This window comes from Lagenorhynchus albirostris, chromosome 3 (assembly GCF_949774975.1).
Source record: "Lagenorhynchus albirostris chromosome 3, mLagAlb1.1, whole genome shotgun sequence".
Lineage (NCBI taxonomy): Eukaryota > Metazoa > Chordata > Mammalia > Artiodactyla > Delphinidae > Lagenorhynchus > Lagenorhynchus albirostris.
Window position 1 is genome coordinate 32,162,765 of NC_083097.1, and position 22,765 is coordinate 32,185,529.

A 22,765-nucleotide genomic window follows, 5' to 3' on the forward strand; every position below is an offset into this window, starting at 1 on the left:
ATGTGATATAATTTCAAACCAGACCAGAGCAAGAACCACTCACTACTTTAGCAGAGTGGTTCTCACTTTAGTGTACGTAGGAGCAAACTAGGGAAGCCGTTATGATCACAGACTCTGTCTGACCCACGGAGTACATGACTCAGCAAGTCAAGGGTGGGTCCAGGGTGTTAGAATTGTAATACACACAGGAGTTTTCTGATGCTGGTGGTCTGGGGACCACATTTTCAGAAGCACGAATTTGGCATAACTTTGGCAACTCAGTGCCAAATATAGCAGGTGGGAAATGAAAAAAAAAAAAAAATTAAAATAAAATACATTGATTCCAGCACAGCGAGGTCTCCAGTTTCTTAATGTTTTCCACAACTCACAAAGCATGGAGCAAAAACAGTTAATACAAATAGGAGTGATCACTAAAACTTGTTTAGTCGTTAAATTCTGGGGCGTCCTAGCGATAAAGAATAAATAGTGACTTACATTTTCCTTCTTCATTCCTGCAGAGAACTTTTGTATCATCTGTGTTTTGTATAACTTCCAGGGATTCTCCAGGCTTCACCTGTAGATCTCTGTTCCCCCACTTTTTAGAAGTTAAGTAGGGTGCAACTTTGGTGTAATAGAGGACTCTAATTTCACCACCAAACTGGAAAAATAAGGAAAAACATTTACCTTATTGATTGATGCGTAGTATTAAAGTAATTCATTTAGGACAGATTTATTAAGAAAATCTTTGTTAAATAACTAGTTCCTTGTTTTCAAAAAATAACAAAAACTTCTTTGGAGAAAAATCACTCATAACCTCACCAACCTAATAATAATTACTATTATTATTTTATTTTTTTTGGCGGTACGCAGGCCTCTCACTGTTGTGGCCTCTCCCGTTGCGGAGCACAGGCTCCGGACGCGCAGGCTCAGCGGCCATGGCTCACGGGCCCAGCCGCTCCGCGGCATGTAGGATCCTCCCGAACCGGGGCACAAACCCGTGTCCCCTGCATTGGCAGGCGGACTCTCAACCACTGAGCCACCAGGGAAGCCCCTAATAATTATTTTTAAAATAAAAAGTTTTTTAAAATTTAAGATGTAATGCATGTGTTGATTTGTCGCACTCATATATTGCAAAATGATAACAACCAGAACGTAAATTCTATTGGCTTGATCACCTCGCAATATTACCATTTCTTTTTTTATAGTGAGAACATTTAAGATTTGCTCCATTAGGGACTTCCATGTATATAATACCGTATTGCTAACTATAAGCACCGTGCTGTAATTAGATCCCTAAAACTTACTCATCTAACTACTGAGTATTTGTACCCTTTGACAGACATCTCCCCATGCTCCCCTTCTCTGGTAACCATGATTTTACTCTTGATTTCTGTGGGTTTGGTTATTTTAGATTCCACATACAAGTGATATCACACAGTATTTGTCTCTGTCATTCTGACTTATTTTGCTTAGTATAATGCTCTCAAGGTGCAACCATGTTGTCACAAATGGCAGGAGTTCCTTGTTTTTCGTGGCTGAATAATATTTCACATGTATCTATCTATCTCACATCTTTTTTATCTATTCTATTTTTAGCTTACTTTCTGATTAAGTTTCAAAGGACAGCTAAATTTAGATGATTATCACAGTACATATATTGCGTATGAGAGTTTACTTAATTTCTTATAGGAATAAATTTAAATCTAAAATAAATTTTGTAGAAAATAAAGGAGTTGTGATGGAGAACTGTGATATTGATAATTACACTTTTAAAAATCATCAATTTTTTCATTAGCACTTTGAACTTTGTATGATATTTAAATGTAAACATACTTTAAATTTTTTCCTGAAGTCTTTTTCTTCTTTTTCTTGCTTTTTTAGTTTCTTAGGGTCTTTTTCTTCTGCCTTGGCCTTGGCTCCTTGACTAGGATGGCAGAACACACATAAAATAGCATTTAGTTTCAAAATATAAGAAGAATAGTGTATAACAGACAATTCATAACATTACATTTTTGTTAAATTTCATTTTCAATTATCATTGTTAGAAATCTAGTACATTCATTGTAATAAATGATGACATTTCATAATGCAGAATAGATTTTCAAAAGAATACAGACTGAGTTAAAATGGAAGTGAGAGATAATGTATTATGTTGAATGGTATAAAATGACTGAAGTATAGTTTAAACATCGTTACATACCAGCAGTTTCATATGATTCAACCTATTCTTGAACCCCTTATATTTTTCAACCCTTCCTAGATAATTAAGTGGTTTGGCTAATGTCATAGAAAAGGCTTTTTAAAGAAGAACACTTTGTGAAAGACTGATTTTTATGGCTTAAAAAATTTATCTATATATAATCTACTTAAAACAAAGCCAGGGTCACATCTCATGATACCAACTAAAGCCAATTATTATAAGACAGGTGAACAGCTCTGAGGTAGTGATTCTCCAGCCTGGCCACATATAGGATCACCTGGGAAGTTTTTAAAAAATACCACTGCCCTTGTCTAATTCCCAGAAATTAAATTAATTAAAAATTCTAATTAATTAAATTGAGTGAGGTCCAGGTACTGACGTATGTATTTTAAAAGTTCCCAGGTGATATTAATTTGCAACCAAGGTTGTGAACAATTCCTGGGTTAAGTATGGATGTTAGGGAAAGGCTGTGACTCTCTGTAGGAGGGAATTTAAAAAATCAGAATATTTGTGAATAATGAAAAATTTTAAACACTGACATTAATTTTGATTACCTAAGGTAAAGTTTTGTTTGTAACTGATTTATTTAAAAATTTTGAATCTTAGAATTTAGTTCATTCACTGGGAAATGAATTAGCACACTGTCCTGCCCTAGGTTCTGCATTGTCCCTCATACCTTCTCTCTGATGGTACCTGGGTAGTAGTGGAATCGCTGGCCCGGATTAGCACTCTGGAGCAATCAGAATATACATGAATGTTAAAAATGCCCCACAAGCTCTCGTTAAAGGTAATTTATTGAAATTTATTTAAAAAAATAGAATGCTGTGTTAGAGACACACGATTGCCTTAAACTCTGAAAATAAGCAATGGGAAAGAAATTAGTACATATCGCACAAAGTTTAATCAGCTGGGGCTTATTTTGCTTAAAGAAAAGGGCCAGTGGGTGACTCTGGGTTCCTAGAGAGCTATTTAATGGAATGTGGTGGCATTTCTACAGTAATATTAAAGACAAAAATGTGCTTAAAACTGTCAGGAATAGAAGCGACGTCCCAATGGTGAGGAATATTAAAACTTAACATATTTCTGAAGATTAGATTTTCCTTTCATGGAGAACTGAAAAAGGAGAATGATTCTCCTTTCATATTTCTGGTGTGCTTTGCCTGTAGAACTCGATCTTCTTATATAAATAACAGGATATTTTCCCCTCAGTTTCTTTGATCTTGCTCTTGTTGTGTAAAATTAGTTTAACAATGTTGGTAAAAAAAACGAAAAAAGAGGGGCTTCCCTGGTGGTGCAGTGGTTGGGAGTCCGCCTGCCGATGCAGGGGACACGAGTTCGTGCCCCGGTCCGGGAGGATCCCACGTGCCGCGGAGTGGCTGGGCTCGTGAGCCATGGCCGCTGAGCCTGCGCGTCCGGAGCCTGTGCTCCGCAACGGGAGAGGCCACAGCAGTGAGAGGCCCGCGTACCGCAAAAAAAAAAAAAAAAAAAAAAGACAAAAACATAAACTTAGAGTTCACTCATGCATTTTTTACCAGTACAGCTCAGAAGACACCACTTACTGTATTCCATTGATGTTACTTCTATCCTTTAACTGATCAACTTCAAGATCTTTTTATTCATCTTTCTTTTTTCTTGAAAAAGCTAGAGAGGTGTTCTTGCTTCCATACATAGCATGTATCAGATCATTTCACATATTTATTGGGGTATAAAAAAGCATCCTAACATGTTATTTTCTATTACAAAAGAATTTTGTAAAGGTACTCCTCTTCTATTAATTGATTTTAGGTTTTCTTACAACTTTTGTCTAAAATTAAATTGAAGCCTTAGGTAAGTTAAAGAATGTCACTATTCACTGTTGACTGTTTTTGTTTGAATGGAACCTTTGAGAATCAGATGATTTTGTGAAAAAGTGACATAACTCGTAAAAGTCCTTTCAAAACACAAATCTGCTCTCTTTTTTTTTTCATAAAAGGAAACGATCTTCTTGTGGAGGATGGAGGAGGCTTGAAGCAGGTGGGTTAGGATTGAGACATAAACTAAGCAGTGTGTTCAAGATAAAAAACGTTTTGAGAAAAAAGTAAAAAAGGGAGCGAATGAATCAGTGAGAGCAGTTGCGATCAGGCTCTCAAATATTTTCCCAGTGAATGAGTGAATAAATGAATGAAGACATTGGTGAGTCATAGGTCAGAAGATAATCAGGGGTCAGGAAGAAGGACCACTGGGAAGGGGTGAGGGGAAGCGAGAGAGAGAAGGAGGAGGAGAACCTGGGCTATCCATCCATTCACAAACCTGGCAGAGAGGTCAGAGTTGGGATCAGGGAGAGGACGACAGAGCCAACAGGATGGCACACAGTACACACGCCGTCACTGGGGTTTTATTCCAGCTGAATTTTCTTAAACCGTCTGATTTTCATAACTTCACTGTAATGAGAACATTTAAATTACCTCATCTCTGGTGGTGGAGCAGGGAAATCAGAGGCATCCACATCGTCATAAACGTCATCTCCCATGTCTAACAAAAGACAGAATAGCAAATGTTGAAACACTGTCAATGTACATTTTGATATGAGCATTCAATGGGATTTTAATATAAAGATTGTTTCAAGGACAACAAAATAAGTTTTCCTAAGGTCTCTGTACATTTCTCCTGGAAGCACTGCCTATTCCTTAAAAGGGAGAGAGAGGTTCCTCTCTTCCTTGATGCTTGTGTTAAATATCCCTCAAAAAGAAAAACAACAACAACAACAAAATAGTGACAATGATAATAACTATTGTTATCAGGGAAAAAACCCTAAAGCGGTGACTGGGATTATTTGAATATCCACAAGTGTGATGAATTGTAAGATTAGTAGATTGCTGACAAGCAAATCAATATTACTGGCCATTGGCTGCAGGTAGAGATTGAAGTAAAGATTTTGATGGGATTTGGGGTGCTAGGATAATATATATCACTTTATTTATATGTCTTTGTCTTTGTGCCTATCTATCTATCATCTATCTATCTATCCCTCTTTTTTACTCATTGATCTGTCTTTATTAACTTTTACCTTGTAGGAATATTATGTGTGGCACTATTGTAAAATAAAAGACACTTCTGATACCAGCAGGTCTTGAGAATCAGTATTGGTGGAAAAGTTGCTATGACCTTAGCTGGTTCAATGGCTTTTCCAATATGTAGACATTTTTCTTGATCCTAGACTTCTTGTTAATAAAGTCAGGAGGAATGCATCCTCTCTACACCTATTAAGTTGCTCCACAGCAAATTAAGCTGAAGAGATGAGTTGAAGAGAGTACAAATGTTTTAAGAAATGATTATCACAGAAAGTTTAAAATGCTCTCTGGTAGTGGTAAGGATTTGATTTCCTTTAAAAAATCCCCCCCGCCCCACCTTGGGACTTCCCTGGTGGCACAGTGGATAAGACTCTACGCTCCCAATGCAGGGAGCCTGGGTTGATCCCTGGTCAGGGAACTAGATCCCACATGCATGCAACAACTAAGAGTTCCCATGCCACAACTAAGGAGCCGGGGAGCCGCAACTAAGGAGCCTGCTTGCCGCAACTAAGACCTGGTGCAACCAAAAAAAAAAATCCCCCCCCTTCTGTATATATGTACACACACATATATATATATATATAAATATATGCTCTGTATATGTATGTATATATGTTTGTGTGTGTGTGTGCTTGTGTGTGTATTTTCCTCCCACTCAGGTTAAGTAATTTCACAGGATAAAACGTGCTCAACTATATGAAGAATCTATAATAAATATGTAAAAATATTACATATCACTGGTTTCCAGAAAGGGAAAAGTTACTATTCCATGCACATGCACTTAATACACCTTTGAGAATGAAAGAAAATTAAAACAAGAAACACATTTTTTACTTATTTGATCACATTTTTTCCATTTTGTTCCTACTATTTGTGGAGCTAAGTTTCTTTTTTTTTTTTTTGCGGTACGTGGGCCTCTCACTGTTGTGGCCTCTCCTGTTGCGGAGCACAGACTCCAGACGCACAGGCTCAGCAACCATGGCTCACCGGCCAAGCCGCTCCGCGGCATGTGGGATCTTCCCGGACGGGGCATGAACCCGCGTCCCCTGCATCGGCAGGCGGACTCTCAACCACTGCGCCACCAGGGGAGCCCAAGAGCTAAGTTTCTTGAGTACTTTTTGAAAATTATAGATTAAGATATAAGCTTATCAGTTATTGATCAATTTGAGGTAGAGCCTTACATATTTTCAAATTGATAACTGAAAACAAAGTCAGATAAACAGTCTGGAAGAATAGATTATCTTTGTGTTTGGTTTGCTCTTTCAATTTATTTATTTATTTATTTATTTTCATGTTGGGGGTAGGAGTTTATTAATTAATTAATTTATTTTTGCTGTGTTGCATCTGCATTTTTGTGCGAGGGCTTTCTGTAGTTGTGGCAAGTGGGGGCCACTCTTCATCGCGGTGCGCGGGCCTCTCGCTGTTGCGGCCTCTCTTGTTGCGGAGCACAGGCTCCAGACGCGCAGGCTCAGTAGTTGTGGCTCACGGGTCTAGTTGCTCCGCGGCATGTGGGATCCTCCCAGACCAGGGTTCGAACCCATGTTCCCTGCATTAGCAGGCAGATAGATTCTCAACCACTGCGCCACTAGGGAAGCCCTCTTTCAATTTATTTACAAGTCAAAATAAACTTTTTGAAAGCCCCTGAATATTCTTGTGAGACATTTTATTTTGTTCAAAGTAAACTTAAGAAAACTCCTTTAAAGATCTGTCTCAGCAGGGGTAAAAAAATAAGCTGATCAAAATTGTACAAAGAAGAAACTGTTTCACATTGAGCAGTGGAAAATTTTCCAAAGACAATATAAGTGATACATTTTAAAAATCAAAGAAATTTAGATTTAGAAGGACCTTCATGGCATATAATGTGGCATGTTTTCAGAAATCTTTATGCATAAATGCAATACACCAAGCTCTGACTGAATTGGGGTGGGGAGGGTCCATGGGGAATGTTGGGGTCCATCCCTACTCGGCCCTTTCTCCATAGTGATCCTATGGCTGGAAGAACTGTTCAAAATTCATGATATTTTAAAATTTCCTCTTCCCACTATTTTACTGTTGAGAAACTGTGGTGACCCCAGGTGAAGTTACTTGACAAGGTTACACCATTTATTATTTTCAGAGTCAGGACTTTAATTCAGACAGCGTGACTATAGCCAATCCTTTCCACTACCTCATCTGCAAGAAGTGAGATATAAAATATACAATTAGCTTTTATTACTTACCCACTTGTTTAGGAGGAGAAGGGAAACTGGAAAGAAAATGATAACACAGTTATAATCAGACCAATATAAACACAGAAATTGAGTCTTTTATTTAGGAGAGACATGAATAGCCTGGAGGCTTATGAAGTCTAATTAATCTGCTGACTGTCATTCCTTTCTCATCCTCCATTTCTCTGCTAAGTCCCAAGTTTTTGTCCATCAATCTGGAATTTAGCAAGACTTTTTGTGAACTCCAGTGCTGACCAAAAAAGTCAAGAGTCAAAACATCCAGTGGTTTATTTTGCTCACAGCCATTAGACCAATGTTTGCAGATTTGTTTTACGAAGTTTGGGCATATAATCATACCAGAGTAATTCAATGGTCTCAGTGTTCCGGAGTCACTGTGGCATAGCTCAGGCCCCAAACTGTTTATTTGACTCAAAGAATAGGAATGCAGAGTCAAAATCAGCAGAGGTCATAGGAATCTTTATATGACCATGTTTCAACAATATGTACATGTATATCTCCAAAAGAAGAATGGTGAATAAGAGAGGAAAAGCCACTGAAACTAGAGAGTGAGAGCTTATTAACAGAAGTGATTTGAAATCAGGATTGGGTGGCTTTTAGTTGCAGCAGAAAAAGACCTTTGCTTTTATTACTTTCTGAGCTTTAAACACACACACACACACACACACACACACACACACACATCACTGGAAGAATGGTGCACAGTTACAGTAAAGTGTGAAAGGTCATTAGTTCGAGTGATCTAAAACCAGAATTAGCTGGTGTGTAATTAGAGCAAAAAAAAAAATCTCTTCTTTTATTTCTAAGGACTACATTTGAGTAATGCTGCATGAAGAGAAGATTTGCTATGTTTACTTATAATTTTAAGAGTCCTGCTTATTGAGTGTTGTTTTAGTGTCTCACAAAAGGGTTTAAAATTAGGACTTCTATGTGGAATTAACATCTTATAAAGACTTCAGTTAAGTGTGGTGAATCTATTAGGCACATATAAAATAAGGATATCCTGTACCAGCGAGTGTAATTAAGATCCTTCAAATTCATACACATGGAACTTATACTAAAGGGTTATTTTTGTATGGAAAGATAAAATTTATGCTTTAGTTTTATTTATACAAACTGAAGATATTTAGAATAATTTTATTATAGAATAAATATGTAATTCAAGTAGAATTAATATATCACAATTGTGATATAGAGTTACAAAGACTTTAAATACTGTACTTAGAGAAAAGAAATTCCAAATTGTGTCCTTTATTTCTAGCAATTAATTTTTAAAAGAGAATGTATATTTTGAAGAATAGTTAGTATACAATATTATATAATAAAATGTGGCATTGGAATTGTGAACATTCAGATGTGATGCCACAGTTTAAAAAAGTCCTACTAAATGGAGGGTGAGTGTGTATGAGTGTGTGAGGGTGTGTGTGTGTACACTTGTGCGTGTGTGTGCTTGTACATGTTTGAATGGAAAGCAAAATATATTTTTGAACCATATGATGATTTTCGAATCCTTTGTGCTCCTCTTATATAAATGCATGAGTTTAAGGGTGACACAGTAAATTAGGCTAGAATAACTAATGGAAAAAACACATTAAATTGTTAGAAGTTTGTCAGAAATTGGTTATTGGTTATAAAATATTAGCAGCATTTGATTAAATTATTAGTGCTGTTATCGTGCACTGTATTTGGTGGTTGGTCGACTCTTACGATGAACCTTCATTGTCTGACTCAGAGTCTTTTGGTTTCTCTCGTATACTTTTCTTTCTGTCATCTTTTCCCTTTAACATCTTCAAAATCCCCCAGGACCACGTGTTACTCTTCTCTTCATCCTGTAGCGTGGAGCTTTGGAGCATGCAGGCATTGATCAGATTTTTTATAATTATACTGCTTTGATCATTCAGGCTGTAAGCTACTCATCGTATTGAACAAAATGAAGCTATTACGTTTATAGGTTATGGTCTTTGAATACTGCTTCTACTAGGTAAATAGGTAAGTTATTTTTTCCTATTTGGTAGATTTCTCCTGGTTCTTAAACTAGCGAGCTGAGTCAGGATTAAGTTTTAAACATCAATTTAGCTATACTGTATTAAAAGTAAGTTGTTAATAGATTAAACATTTTTTTAAATGTATTTAAATTTTAAAATACACCATTTCAAAAGTTTAAACACCCAAAGGATTCAATACTGGTTTTGCCACAGATAGCATATGATCTCAGTTTATTTGGGATGCCTACAACTATGTTTAATATACAAAGGATAGCCATGCTACTGATTAACTTTCCAGATTGTCATAAAAATAAATTATTGATTGATAAATAAATGATAGGGAAAAGTTTGAAAAAAAAATCTGCAACACTTCTAATCCTTTATCCCTTTTTCATTTCACTTCTTTTGACGTAGTTGTCAAGGTTATTCCAAACAATATACCACTTCATTTGAAGTGTGGTGCAGTTACACTTCCGCATTTACTAATGCTGTTAATTAAACATTCAAATAAGTTTTGGTAACGTAACAGGGAATGCTATTTCTGCTTTTTATTTTAAATAGAAATCAAAACTATACAACTCCAGTATATACAATACTTTGCAAAAAGGCAATTCGCTGATCATTCTTACCCATTAACAGCATCCTCCTCTTCTATCCCATCATAAATATCATCGTCTGGGGGAGGTGGGAACATCCCTTCATGTGAATTAGGGGGGAAAAAGTCTTCTGTTAGTTTTATAATTTGGTCACAAATGTTCACTCAAAATTTGTGAAATTTAATTGCAGAAAGCATCCTACTTTCATATCAACTATTTAAATAAAAACTAGCTTTATTTCCCACTCTCACATAGGTAGTAGGTAAATTATTTTTAATTTAATTTTTTAATTAAATTTAATTAATTTAATTAATAAATTAATTTAATTAATTTAATTTAATTTTAATTATTTTAATTATTTTTAACATTATCTTATAAGGAATTTTTAGAGGTGAAATGTAATAAAAATATGAGGGAAGATAAAGAGTAGTATGCATGGGAGATGAAAGAAATGGGGGAAAATAACTATGAAAAAAATCAAATTAAATAAAGATAGAGTTAGAATTTATTGTGGAAAAAGAAGGGAGAGGTGATAAGAAAAATTTAATTAATACTGAGGAGACATTCAGAAAAAGCTACCGATCAAGATATAAGTAAAGAAAAGCAAATAAAATGAAAGGTGAATTTATAAACATTGATGGGCTGACTTTTCATTTCTTTATTTCATTTCATCAATGTGATATTTTAAAAGTTAAACCTTTTTTTGATTTGTTATCCTATAGTCCTTAGGAACCTTTCTATTTGACAAATATTTATTTAACAAATCTTTATTGAGTACCTTCTCTATACAGGAATATGTAAAATCAACTTGACATTTGATTTTTAGGATGAGAATTTTAGCACTGCCAGGTATTAGTAACCCTTATTTTGTTGATGAGATAATGAGGAGTCTTTAGGAGTCATAGCTAAGGTGACCATGTAAGTTATCATCCAAACAAGGATACTTCTGAAAGTGAAGGGGGATACTACTAAAAATTGTGCTCAGACAATTGGCATAAGTCAACACTGCCCTGGGCATACTGGAAGTGGAGTCACCCTACGACCCATAACAAACTTAGAAGAAAGAACTGACTTGCTCAGGGTCACTCAGTGGCCAGGGCTGGACTCCCAGTCATTGGTTCCCAGTCCAGTGTTCTTTCTACCACATTAAGATCCTCCTCATTGTTTGCAGACAAAAGCATTTTGTCATTAGTACACACAAAAACGTCGAAGACTTGCAGAAACTGCTGATGAAAGTGTGTGGCTTACCTCCACTTCCACTCTGATTGTGGCTAGGAAAAGAAAAGTGGACCAATTAAATTAATATATGAAGTATTTAGCTATCAGGGAGAGAAGTACATACATTGAGCAGTTATACAAAAGAAAAAATAACATTCCAATCAAAAGTTTATCAGGATGTTATTTACAATAGCCAAGATATATCAATAGAAGCAACCTAAGTATCCATCGACAGATGAGTGGATAAAGAAGACGTAGTACATATACACAATGGAATGTAACTCAGTCATAAAAGGAATGAGATTTTGTCATTTGCAACAACACTGGTGGACCTACAGGGTATTGTACTTAGTGAAATAAGTCAGATAGTTAAAGACACATACTGTATGCTATCACTTATATGTGGAATCTAAAAAAAATAAAACAAATGAATGAATATTACAAGACAGAAAGAGACTCGCAGATATGGAGAACAAAGTACTGCTTATCAGTAACAAGGGGATGGGGTGGAGGGGCAAGCTGGGGATAAGGGTTTAAGAGGTACAAACTACTATGTACAAAATAAATAAGCTACAAGGATATATTGTACAGCATAGAGAATATAGCCAATATTTTATAATAACTTTAAATGGAGTATAACCTATAAAAACATTGAATCACTATGTTGTATACCTGAAACTAATATAGTATTGTAAATCAGCTGTATTTTAGTTAGAAAAAAAGTTATCAGATGTTATATGTGAAAAGGAAGAAAAACTGTTCCTTATTGTAATAGATGAGTAGTAACAAAGCAAAAAACAAAGCAAAACAAACCTAATAAGAATCGAGTGAGATTCAGTACCATAAAGTATTCTAAACAATGATACTGTTTGCTTCTAGCATGTTCCCATGAGGCAGTTTTCAGATTATACTGTATTACATCATTCCATAGATGGACTTATTTATAAAAAGAGAGTATTATTCCAGAACCATTATTGCGTTAAATTCAATTTTCTTTTGCTATCTTATAGTCACAGCATTTAACTCTTAGTCCAATAGCATTCCATTTTTTTAAAAGGGAGAACTTAAAAAAAACTGAAATCCTCTTCATGGGGCCTTTGTAGAGCGTGGCTCCTGATTCTCTAAATCCAGAATTCTGATTTTTAATTTATTTTGATAACATTCTCTATTTCCCCTCTTTTATAATTGTCTGTTTTCTTGTCCATTTCTGCCACTAAAATATGAGTTCTGTGAGAACAAAGGAAGTGTAGAGTGTGAGAACTAAAAAAAAAAATCTCAGGAGTCATCTAGTTAATTTTGCAGAAAGCAGTTGAGGTGCTGAGAAAGCAGTTGAGGTGCTGAGACGTGATATGACCAAGCCCACTTTTAAGTAAATGAACAGATGAGAGGAGAACTTCAGCATCCTGCCTTCCCTTACAATATCCTTTTGGCTACACCTCGCTGCGCTCCCTGTGTCACCATTTGAGCCTTTTGGATAATCTGCCAGTAACAGATATCAGTCTGATATTACAATCGTATAGTGTAATTATACACTCATATCTGATTCCTCAACCTTTAAGTCAGAATAAAAGAAATTGGTCCGACGCAGATCTACTGCTAATCTAGAAATAAAAAGTACGTTTGTTAATGGAACTTTGGAGGAAAACATGCTATAAGTGTCCTAATATATAAATAAGAATGGATTTTTCATGAATTTTTAGTATATTTTCTACTTGCTTACAAACTATTTTCACATTCATTGTCCTCAACACTTCCCTTTGCGCATGAAGCAAGCAGATAGAATTATGTGAAAAATTGCAATTTGGGTTGGCTGCCACTCCTGGCAAATACAATATATTCCCTTGGAGAGTCTCACACCCAATTCCTAAAGAACAGAGTTATAATCAGGAGCAAAGCCACCATACATGATTTCATCTCTATAGCCGTTCTTCAATTTCCTATAATGGTCTTTTTGGAATACAAACCATTGATCAGATGAATGAGAGGTAAGAAGAGGAGAGTGTGAGAAAAGAGGAGGAAAGAGAAAGAGGAAAGGATAAATCGCAGGGAAAAGGTTGGAAACATACATAGAAGAAAGTATTTTTATGTGATGGAAGAGTGGTATTTGCACTTGTAATTTCCTTTTGTTCAACGTTTCACATTTAGCACAAAAAATTGCTTAGTTGAGAAGAAAGGGAGAAGAACCGCTGTCAGGTCCTGTGCTTTTAAGCCTCCTGTCTGCTCACAGAATTTGAAGTACACAGTCAGCTCTCCTTACCCTGGAGGAATTGGGAAAGAGCCGGTAAAGAGTGCAAGGAACCAGGAGGCATCTGGGGGAGGGAGAGGAGAGGATGGTGCCTTCTCTTATTCTTGCCAGGACAAGCTGCCAGCTATACTTAGCATCTTTCCTTGTTCTACTAAGGACAAAGCATATTCTGTCATGAGATCTCTGCCAGCAGCAGCTGTAGTTTCAAGAAAAAAACTTGTGTAGAAGTGATGTCTCTTATTCCATTTTCTTATTAAATGCGCATAAGGGAGGAATAGATGCTAGTAAATATTGTGGGGCTATACTTGTTTAAAATATTAAGCATAAAAACCATACACCTCCTCCAACCCCAGTTTATTAAATGGGAGATTCTTTTTCTGCTACATGTTTACTAACTAGAGATATCTTTTAGAGTTGTGGTATGTATAGACTAGATAAAAGGAAAAGGTAATAGCAGTTGTTTTGGGAAATAGTCACCTATTATGGAACATAATGCTTCATTTTAAGGATATCATCCCTTTTTGTGGATTTATCATTTTTTTCTTGAGTATGTTCATCAGTGTAAATATGTATATATTAATATAACTGGGGTTCTTTAATTCCAAAATAAGAGAAATGTGTGTGTGTTTTTTTAAAAAGATAAAAGACAAACATAAGGTATATATGTTGCTAATATACATGGTATGGCATACTCATGTCCAGAAAATTCTGTAACTCTCAGAATATGGCCATTTGGAACTTTGACCCCCAAATTAGCATTTACTGACTTTCAAATTAGGTCAAGGTGTTTCTTATTACTAAGGCCAATTTACAATCTGTAAACTCCAGTGCATACATCGCATGTTTTGCTATATATTGCATAATTTATGATCATAACATGGTAAGAAGGCATGGAAGGCCATCATTGTTTTTTTTTGGCTGTGCCACGTGGCTTGTAGGATCTTAGTTCCCCAACCAGGGATTGAACCCAGGCCCCATGCAGTGAAAGCCCAGAATCCTAACCACCAGTCCGCCAGGGAATTCCCTATTATTCATTTTAGAAAGACAAAACTGCCGGAGAGCAACATAAGTTTAATTGATGCCATGAGCTCAAAGTCCACAAGAGGGAAATTTAATTCTTCATATAGTTCAAAAGTATATTACTGTTTTGATCATTTTACATTTTTAAAATGGTTGATAATGAAAATATTTTTCCTTTAAAATCTGAGTTATGAAGAATGCAGACACATTTTTTTCCCAAGTGAAGGTCTAGCACAGATCCTGTGTTCTGGATCACGTGGGGGATTTCCCAATTTCACAAATGGGCATTAAAAAAAAGAGGATTCTTCACCACGCTGGAGATTTTCCTTCTCCTTTTCCTTCAACTTGAAGGGATTATGGCTTTACCAGGAAAGGGAGATATTGGAGGCAAGAAGGAATGAAAAGAAAAGGGGAATGGAAAAGGAAGGAGAAGAAAGGATAAGGAAGATCAGAGCTAGGAAAAAGAGACAGAAGAGGAGGCAAGGATAAAGGGAGCTGGAGACGGAGAAAAGAGAGAAGGAAGGAAAGGTACGTGGGAGAAGATCGCCATCCTCCCCTCTGGACTCCTCTACCCCAGAAAGATGTTCCCATAATTCTTGCAGGGAAGGTCATGCCATTCTAGTGGAATGAATGGAAAGTTGGACCCTTAGCTGATTGCCAGGGATCATAGGGGATTTCACATTTTAACTCTTAAAGAGCAAAGTAGAGTTGGCTTAAAAAAGCATTTTTGTCTGTTATGTTTTTAAATAAGAACGATGAATACATTTAGACTCAGATTTCAGAGAAAAACACTTTATATTTTTCAGAGCTAACTTCTACATCTCATCCTTCAGTTTTACAAAGTCATACTTACTTTAGGCATATCCTTAAGATCAAATCAGAATAAATACTGTAAAACAGCATTTTGGATTGACAACACGTTTGGCAATATCTGGCAAATGGCCCATTATATTTCAAGTAGTATTTGATACATACAACCAAAGAGTGAAATAAAAGACTACGGAGTTTCAAATGACTTTTCATCCATATTGAAGTGATTGTAAATGGTAATTCAGTTTAGTGATAGAGGGCAGTAGGAAATAGGGAAAGTAAAATTCTAGCATCTTACAATCTACAATATCTGACAAAGAGATGATTTGATTTGCTTTACAATTTGTATTTACACATACCTGTTAACATCTTCCTGCTCTGCGACATCATCATATACTTCCTGGTCATCTTCAAAAGGTCTTGATGAAAGAGCACCAAGCGAATTTTTTTTCCGTTTCAAGGAATCATAGTCAATCTCTACAGCCGTTGTTTTAATATAGCCATCTACCAAAAGGGGAACAATTTATGTTCAGGTAACTGTAGTTTAAATATCATAAAGTTGTGGATAAAATATTAATTGCACACTTACTCTTTAAATTTTCCCTTTATTTCTTTGCTTGCAATTCTGATTTATAGACTTGTTGACACGTTTCACTGTATTTTGTCAAAGTCTTATGCTGTTGTGGTTTGGGGTAAGCCTAGAGTCTATTTTCAAGATTCCAAAGTGATTCGTATGAATCATTTTTGCCTTTTAACCTCAATGAAGAACCTAATGCTCTTTGCTCCTCCCTGAGACACTATAAATATTTACATTTTTCCCCACTAAAAAGATTACACAGATGAGGTGAAGATGGAGCTATACCTGTCATTTAAAATCTTCCTATCTTTGTCCACCCTGTAACGTGCTCCCAACTTAATGCTTATGAGTAGCTTTGGAAGAATTTTCACATTCATATTGGCTCAAATAGAAAACACTTCGAAGCCGTAGGAAAATGTGCACTCACATGACCCCCTGGCTGTTTTGCCCAGCCATTTTCCTTCAGGGTTGTCTGTGATTCGGATTATCTCAATTTGCTCTCCTTGCTTGAAGCTCAGTTCATTCTTTCCTCCTTTGACATCACAGCAAGCTTTTGCTTGGTGGATGACTTGAATAGGGCCTGTTAGCTGCAAAGAGGAAAAAAAAATCACGACCAGCTTCTTTACTATTCAGAACATCTTTAAGGAACGCGGTTTTGAAAGACAGTATGTCCACCACTTGCCAACCTGCCTATTACCAACATTTACAAGTTTGAACTAGAAGTTGAGGGTGAATGTCATTCCTGGTGAATGTTCTTAGAGGAGGGGTTAGGGGAAAATTGCAGAGGTCAGACAGAACCAGCAAAGAACAGGTAAGCACATGCTCGGGGGCCAGGAGAGAGTGGCAGTGATCTGTTGACCTCGGGAACTCTGTGGAAGATTTGCAGAGAAAGCCACCGATAACCGAATACCACTTATGTACGAATTGCTGGGTGCTATGTGTTTTTATGGGGTATGCTGGTGGTTTGCTTGGTAGACAGAGAAATAGCTTTGTGAATAATAAAAATAACAAACAAATATTATGAGAGGTTTTTAAATTAATATCCTGAATAGTACAGTGTTTTCTTGACAGCAGGGGAATAATCTAGTTTAGAGGTCATGAATCCTAAACATTTCCTAATCCTAAATTGGTCTTTTCAACAGAATTTCTCGGACCTTTTGATATGCAAATATGCATTGTGAGTTTTGAAGAAGGTCTACTTTATTTTATTGAACTTGTGATGTGATGAATTGTGAGACATATCATTAATTATGCACCACCAAGAAAGAAAGAAAATAGCTTAAGTTAAATTTTGATATGCCAACGATGTTAAAACGCATCTTAATATCAGAATTTTAAAATGTGAAATATTTTGTCTTGGAATTAATGAAATGTGAAGCTATGTAACAGTTCTCACATTTATTTATTTAATTGGAACATCTATTAACATTTTGTGGAAGGAATATAGCGTGTGAAGTCCTAGTCTTGACAGACTTTTGAGTTCATATTTGGTGGTATATCTTCCATATCCTATTGTTTTCTTACTAACAAATGTTATTCAAATGAATGAGTGAAACAATGCAAAATTGATTTCTCAAAAAAAGCCCCACAAGGGAAAGCTTCATACCATTCCTTCAAAACTACAAACAATCTCTTCATAAAAAGTATGTTATAAAGATTTTCATTTAAGAAATTAGTTTTTCATGTTTTCCACTTGAAAACTATAAACATTGGTAGCCATATATTCTGTATGAGTAAAATGTTTTAGTATTCATACTGTAATCTTAATTTTGCTTAATGTAGTAAGCAAAATTGAATGAGATCCTATAATAGATACAGTGCCTTCCGTGCATTATTTTATTTAATTCCATAAAAATCTTTCAGGATCTGAGATTCAGAGATGTTTAGTAATATGCCCATGATCACATAATTTGCATGTGCAGTTGGACTTTGAATCCACATCTGTCCAACTGACTCTAAGCTTTACATTTTCCCTTTGCCCTGCTGTTGAATCTTTGTTTTACTATAATCAATATACTGGGAAATTATATATAAACCACATTTTTATAATTCAAACCATATTGTAAATGTTCAGGAGGAATTAAATATTTAAAGGAAACTTGATATGAATCCTTTTTATAGTGAAGAATAGTTTTGTAGCTAGATAATCACTCTATAGCTGACATACTAGACCCACCCCAGATGGGCCATGTCATCAAAGACGTACTGGCCAAAAGAGTATAGTCCGCAAGTATAGTGGTAGTGGTGGTAGCAATAGAAATCACACAATTAGAAATCAGAGATCAGAGAAGACAGAGGTCAGAAATCCAGGTGGATGAAGAGGGAGGAGAAACAGCAGGTATCAAGTCAGAATGTAGGTCAGCTTAAAATAAAGGCAAAAGTCAGGTCTAGACAGCAGCAATCAGGTAGCTCACGGAGCTTTATTACGACAGGTCTGGTTAATCCAGAGACACTTCTGTCCCTCGTACCATTATAATACATGCCACAGGGATGTGTATGTGTGTGGTCCTGAGCTCATATTATGAGTAGGATAAAATGAAATGCATAACAAGGAGGGTCAAGATGGGTCTGAGAAATCAAGTACTCTTTCACTCAATCGACATAAAATTTCCTGAGCTCCCACCATATTTTATTTGGACTTTATTGCATTAGTTTTTAGTGCAGGGGTAAAGGAGATTATTGGACAAAAATATTACTATTGTGAAGGTAGTTACTCTTTAGAAAACAATGATTAAGTAATTCTCTGACCATGTAAGGTTTCAAGAATTGTGCCCCTTTTGTGTGAAAGTTATAAAAAGAGGTTACTCTTTTTCACCCTTCGGCAAGCAGGCTCTTACTTTAAATTTCTTCTTTATTTCCTGTTCTTTCTTTTCTCTCTCTTTCTGTTCCTTTTTCTCCAGCTCTAATCTCTTCCTTTCCTCCTTTTCCCTTTTCTTCTCTCTTTCTTTGGCTGTTTCTCTGTGGATTAAAATTGTAAGTTTGTTTTAGCATCCACGGGCATTGATGTGTCAGGGCTCCCTATCCAGAGAGGTTTCTACCCAGAACAGAAGATAGTATGTGAAGAAGTATAGGTGAAGGTATAAAGCCAAGGCTTGTCAAAATTCCTGGGTGTATGAGACTGTTCTTAGAACCAGCAGGAGGCATTCAAATGAGGATGCCTTCCTAAGGTTCTGCTGCCCTTACAGCTCGTGCAGGCAAGTGGAAAGCACTGTTTATAACGGTTCTTGCGGCCTGTTGGCATGAATAGAATTAATCTCTCTCTCTCTCTCTCTCTCTCTCTCTCTCTCTCTCTCTCTCTCTCATGCACTCACTAGTACAAGTTCACGTACACACATGCACTGGTACACACATGTACAAACCTTAATTCAGAAACTTTAGTCAGAATTAGTTGAATAAGAACTGGGTAGGGAAAATTAACATATTTGAATCAACAAAAGATAAAATAACATATTCATTCTACTTCTACTCATTTTCCAAGAAATTTCTTAGTCTCGGGCTACCCAGAAACCCATTATGGAACCCTTTCTAACACCTTTCTGTTTAGCAGGCTAAAACTTTGGCATCTGGTGCTGTGTTAAATCGTCTCTCATAGCAAGGTTGTGAGGTGAAGCGCTGTCTAGGTGAGGACATTGTAACGTATACACGAATTCATGTGCCCAAGGACACACCGAGAGCAAGAAATCAGATTCCCGGCCCCTGTGATTCCCTGCCTGTGGGCTATCTAGTGGGCTGCAGGCCTCTGACCTCTCCGGGGATGACATTTTAATAGAATCCTCTGTAAAATCCTTAGACAAGAAAAGAATCTTTAGTCCTTTGTATTGAAATAAAGGTTATCATTATATGCCCGTCATTTGAACAATACAGCTTTTCCCTCCCAGTGTTGAATATCCCTCCACTCTCCCTCATACAAATCATTATATTCATCTTAGAAGGAAAATATCATGGTAAAAAACTGTAACTCATACATGTCTTCATATGTTTCTCCTTCACTCTCTTGTTCCTGTCAAGAAAAACATTAATAATGATTAACTGTAATTATTTAATAAGGGAACATACACATATTACATTGCTCAAATAATCAGTAAAACAAGCATACATTTGTGTGTCAATTTGGCTTATTTAAAATATTTTTGTTTCCTTTTGAGAGACAGACTGGAAAAGGAAGCACAGAAAGATTTCATTTTATATCTTGCTATGTAATTCAGATGTGTAGCCAGACTTCAGTCTATGTTTAGCATTACAAAATTACTATGAGTCAGTGTAATAATGGGTGTTTAATGTCTCAAGCATTTTAGATGAAATAAGATTATAAATGGAAAAAAATCACCATTACTCATAAGGATTTTCATTTGTTGGTTTATATCAATAGAAGATGAATCACAATAATTGTTACATATTCTAGTTACAGCAATATAATATGAGAAGGAAAAAAAAACTGACCTCATCCAGATTTCCAGTTCCTAAAGTGTTTAAAAAAAGAATACAATTTAATGTAGTGTAATTAAGAAGTGCTTTAATACAGGATTATTAGATGTAATATAATATTCAAAACAGTTCATCATGTAACAGAACTTATAATTTACCAAAGGTATAGAAGTACAAAATAGAATATGCAGTTTAGATTCTTACTATGGCTTTTTTGAATCTTGTAATTTAATTATAAAATCATTTCACTGACTTTCATAAAATAATGCAAAAGCCAAAAATTAATGAAGACACTCTTTATTCTCTTTATGAAAAGCATGCACATTTGGTTTTGTGGGCTTGCAGTATGGAACAAAGATTTTACCAGAAAATCACAACTAGTTCACACTTTTCGACTTACTTGTTCCCAAGGATTTGCTTTCATGTGTCAAACAAATCAAGTTAATAAGATTTTTTAAAAAGATATTTTACTGTTCAAGGGTTTGGTAATATCAATAAATTACCAGGTACAAAGACATCATCTAAAACAATAATAATAAAAGCAGTGTGGAACTGATATACAAATGAATAGACCAGTGGAATAGAGCAGAGAGCTCAGAGACAGATACACAAATTTACACACACACAAATAGAAGCACACATTATGCACACACAAACACACCTATATATGCAAAGACACAAACACATCAATAGAGTTAATACAGTAAATGTGGCATTATAAATTAATGAGAAAAGGGTGGATTTCAGAGTATGGTAATGGGAAAACCGGCTTTGTACATGAGACAACAAATCTATATTTCTACTAACGCCTCAAAAGTGGACTGCAAAGAGATCAAAGACCTAACTATAAAGGATAAAGTTCATAGAAGATAATATTTGTATTTCCTAGGGATAGGACTTCTTAAATAAAACTTAAAAAGTATAAATTACAAAGTAAATATTAATGAATTTGATTATATCAAAATATATTTATGTTCAGTGAAGGACAGCATGGACTAAGTTAATAGACAATGGACAGAATGAGAGAAGATATTTGCAGTGTCTACAACTGACATAGGATTAATATCTGGAATACAAAGGAACGCCTGCAAATCATCCAGAAAAGGATACCAACCCCAAGAAAAAAATGGTCAAGGAATAGGAACTGGCAACGTACAGAAGAGAAAACCACAAAGGCTATTAAACAAATCAAGTATTCGAACTCAGCAGCAAGCAGAGATATGAAAATGAAACAAGTCATCATTTTATGCATGTAAGACTGGAAACAACTGGAAAGCTGCATGGTACTATGCACTGGCGAAAGGCAGGCATCTTGGAATCTTCATGCCCTGTGATGGGAGTACACAGAGATGCAGCTCTTCTGGAGAGCACTCTAATCCTACTCAGTTGGAATGAGTATGCCATTGCTTACAAGCAGCCACTCTACTGCTGGATATACATAAAGGAAGGCTCTCAGAGGTCCACATGGAGATATGGACAAGAAGGTGCATTGAACTATTATTTGTGGTACCAGCAAGTTGAAGGTGAAATGTGAATGCGTAGGATGCATACCATGGAGTGCTGTGCAGTAGTTAACAGAAAGAAATTAAATATACATATATAACATGGAGGAGTCCCCCCAAAACACATTATGCTGAATATAAAAAAAAAGGCCAGAGTGAGCTATAATATACAGTTTATGTAAATTGAAATATGTACATATACACATACAACAGCATGCAAAGAATATGTACAAAAGACACACACTAAGTACATTAGAATATTTGTCTCTGGTAAGGGGGAGGAAGGAAAGGGAGTGGGTCATGGAGATAAAAGGAAATAAATAAGTAAGTAAAATAAGAGACGGGTCTTGCATGGACCAATGACGATAATGACCCATTAATGATCCTATGAGAATAATTAACTCAAACTTCCGTATCGGAGGGAAAAAATAAATAAAACATCTTTCGCCTCTTACCATCAGAGTGCATGACACTATCTTGATTTTCTTCATTTACAGGGTTTCTGAAAACAAGAGAGAAGAAAAAGTGAAAATGAAACAAGTAGATGCTCCCCTTACAATGAAAAAGAAAAAAGAATAAAAGGATCATTTAAAAATAACTCTTCTCTTTCATATCTGCTCTGATTTAAAACTTCAGAAGTCAGTAGAGTAGGCTTTAGCCTTGTATTGATGCCACTACTGCTGCAAAAAATGGAGAATCGGGGAGCTTGAGCACAGCACTGCCCATTCAAAGTGAGTATCTACAATTAATCAGTAGTTTAGTTTCAGAGCAGAAATATTTTTCTGTTAAAAGGACAGTATGTCAATAAGTCAATTCTGGGTTCTGAAGGTATATGATTGGCTGTACGGTACAGATTCCAAAGATCATTCGTTCCAATCCTGACTCATCACCCTTTTCCAGATGTTTTCCATCTGGTTTTGCTTCCATCACTTG

General features: G+C 35.9%; 1 protein-coding gene across 1 annotated transcript in view; it reads right to left on the bottom strand.

Moving 5' to 3' along the window:
- FYB1 (FYN binding protein 1) overlaps positions 1 to 22,765 on the bottom strand; it is a 100,733-nt gene that overhangs the window by 10,927 nt on the left and 67,041 nt on the right. The window contains exons 3-15 of the mRNA XM_060146035.1: positions 22,288 to 22,334; positions 20,346 to 20,365; positions 19,871 to 19,905; positions 18,743 to 18,863; positions 16,333 to 16,492; positions 15,688 to 15,832; positions 11,284 to 11,306; positions 10,069 to 10,135; positions 9,162 to 9,296; positions 7,449 to 7,474; positions 4,624 to 4,690; positions 1,813 to 1,903; positions 475 to 637 (exon numbers count right to left, since the gene is read on the bottom strand). Coding sequence (XP_060002018.1) covers positions 475 to 637; positions 1,813 to 1,903; positions 4,624 to 4,690; positions 7,449 to 7,474; positions 9,162 to 9,296; positions 10,069 to 10,135; positions 11,284 to 11,306; positions 15,688 to 15,832; positions 16,333 to 16,492; positions 18,743 to 18,863; positions 19,871 to 19,905; positions 20,346 to 20,365; positions 22,288 to 22,334 — 1,100 coding nt within the window. The remainder of the gene's footprint in view (positions 1 to 474; positions 638 to 1,812; positions 1,904 to 4,623; positions 4,691 to 7,448; positions 7,475 to 9,161; positions 9,297 to 10,068; positions 10,136 to 11,283; positions 11,307 to 15,687; positions 15,833 to 16,332; positions 16,493 to 18,742; positions 18,864 to 19,870; positions 19,906 to 20,345; positions 20,366 to 22,287; positions 22,335 to 22,765) is intronic.